This window comes from Chinchilla lanigera, unplaced genomic scaffold (assembly GCF_000276665.1).
Source record: "Chinchilla lanigera isolate Chin_1 unplaced genomic scaffold, ChiLan1.0 scaffold00057, whole genome shotgun sequence".
NCBI lineage: Eukaryota > Metazoa > Chordata > Mammalia > Rodentia > Chinchillidae > Chinchilla > Chinchilla lanigera.
The window spans coordinates 5,647,305-5,650,844 of NW_004955458.1; the positions used below are offsets into that span (position 1 = coordinate 5,647,305).

Consider the following 3,540-nt stretch of genomic DNA (forward strand, 5'->3'; position numbering starts at 1 on the left):
AAAAACCAAAAAAAAAAAAAAAAAAAAAGACTGTCCTCCCAGAGAGCCGTTAGGATGCACAGTGGGTGGAAAGGGAGGGGTGTCGTAGAGCTCATGAATTGGTAACGAATGTGAGCCGCTCCGGTCCGCGCCTTGGAGGAGGCTGGGCAGAGGCGTCCTGTGGTGGGCAGAGCTTGCTGGGACACTTTGTGAAGTGCAGCGGCATCGGGAGAGCAGATGCCAAAAGGATAAGCTTGGAAGGCCGGGCATGGTGACTCATGCCTGTAATCCCAGCACTTGGAAGGCTGAGGCAGGAGGATTGTTGTGAGTTCGAGACCAGCCTGGGCTACAAAGTGAGCTCAAGAGCTGCATGTGGGCCTTTGGTCCTCTATACAAGAGAGTAGCTCGACTCTAGGGTGAAGGTGGAGAGAGACAGTAAACGAAGGAGAGAAATTGTGACTAGGAGTTGTGGGAGAAGCCCGGTGCCTGCTTGCGGTAGTAATACTCAGTAAACTTCCAGCCTGTACCAAGTCGCCTTAGTGATACGGCCCTGGCTTGTCTTGGCCAGTGTCTTCTCTGCCCCCAAACTTCGGCTTCTCCAGTAACTTCTGTGCACCTGGCTTGCAGTAGAGAAGATAGAAGCAGGTATTTATCAGCGCAGCCCTGGAATTCACGTAACACAGTGTGATTAAAGCATGTGGTCCGGGGCTCCCAGTTCTGGAAAGAGAAGTCTCTCTGCTTTTTACTGTTGAGTAGCAGCAGGCGGAAGTAAGTAGAACTAGCAGTATGCCGGAAAATACGTAGAGGTAGTGGACTGCAGCTGAGGGAAGAGTGTCTTGGAAAACAGTCCCTGCTTCTGAACCCAGGAAGTGGAAACAGCAGGTGCAGTGACAGCTGTAAGACCACACGGTGATGTTTGTGTTTAAACAAATGTTTTACATCTGCACAAGAGTAAATCTGAACTGTGGCCTACACTTGGGTCTCCCGACCATTTGGCTCCGGGAGACGGATTTGTGGGTCGGTTTCCTGTGCCCCGGGAGGGAGACGCCTCCTTTCATTTTGCACTCGCCCTTCTGGCTCCTGGTGTTCTTCCTTTCCTTGTTCCCCTATTCCTGGGGTTGATTTTAAAGTTAATATTTGGGGCTGGGGATTTAGCTCAGTGGCACAGCGCCTGCCTGGCAAGCGCAGGGTCGTGAGTTCAATTCCCGGTACCGGAAAAAAAAACAAAAAAAAAAAAGTTAATATTTGCTGTAACCTACGTTTATATTCTAGTGCTAGTGAGTGTCTCCAGCTTGAGCACACTGAGAGGCTGAAATAAAACCGCGAGAGCACGGAACATGCTGGTGATGGTCACGACGTGCAGTCAGCAAAACTGATTGGATTTTTTTGGTGTTTTTTGGAAAAGATCAAATTCTTTTTTTTTTTAATTTTATTTTATTTTTTATTTTAAAGAATAAAAGAAGGATAACATAATAATGGGGGGACTTAGCAAATTACAGACAAAATGGTAGGAAATTATCAATGGTTATCTTTTTACATATTATTATCTACAAAATAGTTTCTCAGGAAAACAAATAGACAAATAATAGTGAGTTAGAGACAAATGAGGTAGGAGATTATCAAGAGTTGTTGTGCTATACTTTGGTATGGAAAAGATCAAATTCTTTGCTTTTAAATTTTAGTTTGGACCTAGGGAGAAATAAGTGGATTAAAAACTCGTCAAGATTTGGAGTGATACAGTCTTACACTTCTTAAAATCTTTAAGTTGAACTGTTGAGAAATTCTAGCCTATGATTTTGTAATATTAATTAAATTATCTTCTTAGGATTAGAACTTTAATAGCTATGCAAAGAGCTTTCAGGGAAAGAGTTGTTTATTTATGTTTTTGTGGTGCTGGGGATTAAAGCCAGGACCTTTGCACCAAGCTACATCCCCAGCCCTTTTTTACTTTTTTTTTTTTATTTCTAAATTGGTCTCACTAAGGGTCAGGCTGGGCTTCCGTTTGTGATCGTCCTGGCTCAGCCTCCCCAGTTCTGGGATTATAGGCGTGTGCCCCCACACCTGGCCTCACGTTTTCCTGTCTGAAAATTCGTGTGCTTTCCAAGTTTAGGTCCGTATGTGTGTGGTTTTCTGTTGCATCCAGGAAAGAGAATGCCTTTTTTTGTAGGCATGTCTGCCTGCTCTTTCAAGCATTGTCACCCAAAGGTTGAGAAGAGAGGTGCAGATGTGAAGGTGTACGTTTTAAATTTGATTAGTTGATAGAAAAGCCAGTCAGGACCCTACTCATAGTCTTTTGTGTGATTTTGCAAATTGGGACAAACACTGCCTATTTATACTACTGGAAAAGATGAGAAAACGGAGGTCTTATGTGTAAGTAATTTGAAATTGATCTAAGTATGTTCCATAATTTGGGAGTTACATTTCTCTCTTAATTTTGTTTCCTTCTTTCGAAGGACAGAAATTAATAAAATGAGAGGGAATTAATTTTAATCGTGGTTCAGACCCTATGTAAAATGATATTTCATGATTAAATTTCCACATCACATTAAACAACATACTTTTCCTTTTCCGTAGACTTGTGTGCGAGACAGAGCCATTCTCTCTATCCTGGCCGTTAGGAATATCAGCAAGGACATCGCTGAGAAGGCTGTTGATGAAGTTTTTGAATCCTGTTTCCATGACCACGAGCCCTTTGGACGGATCCCGCACAACCAGACTTATGCGAGATACGCTCATAGAGACTTTCAAAACCGCGATCGCTACTACTCAAATATATGAAGACGACGACGTCTTATATATCACGTCTTATATATCACGACGTCTCTATATCACAGAGCCTCAGTGATCATGAAGAAACAAATATAATTCTCAAGTGAACAAATTTGTAAAATGTAAAGGATGAATTAAATACAGACAAAATCCAGAATATGCTGATGTTAGCATATGATCAGGAATTTTTTTTTTGGTCTTTTTGAGACAAGGTCTCACTATGCAGTTCAGGCTGGCCTTGAGCTCACTTTGTAGCCCAGGCTGGTCTCTAACTCGCAACAATCCTCCTGCCTCAGCCTCCTGAGTGCTGGGATTACAGGTGTGCGCCACTACGCCCAGCTGTTTTTTTTTGTGGTACAGAGTATCGAACTCACGACCTTGCACTTGCCAGGCAGGTGCTGTGCCGCTGAGCTAAATTCCCAGCCCCCCAAAAAATGAAATGATCTTAAACTCCAAGGCAAAAATGGTAATTTTATAGTGTATCTATATCTACTTTATTTGATAAATAAGATATATAAATTACACTGTATTTTCTACAATGTATTTTTGTTTTTAATATTTATATTATTGTTTTTATTACTGGAGATTATTTCACAATTTGGATGTGAAACCTATGAAATCATGATTGGTAGAGCTGATTTCCTGGATGATGGTAGTCAGAGTTGACTTGTTTACATTAAATGTAAAGGGGCGTGAACTGAGCTTCCTGTGACATGTTTGTGTGGATGTCATGAGCGGCACATGGCAGGAATGAAAGTTGGGGTAATTCGTTCAGTGGTCGCTGCCATTTTC

The 3,540-nt window shown here is 42.2% G+C and overlaps 1 protein-coding gene across 1 annotated transcript in view; it reads left to right on the top strand.

Moving 5' to 3' along the window:
* The window catches only part of Xrcc6bp1 (XRCC6 binding protein 1), a gene marked incomplete at its 5' end in the record, with an annotated part of 17,592 nt that extends 14,626 nt beyond the window's left edge, over positions 1-2,966 (top strand). Inside the window, 1 exon segment of the mRNA XM_013521026.1 lies at positions 2,554-2,966. Within this exon segment, the coding sequence (XP_013376480.1) occupies positions 2,554-2,757 (204 nt within the window).
* Between the last annotated feature and the right edge of the window lie 574 nt (positions 2,967-3,540).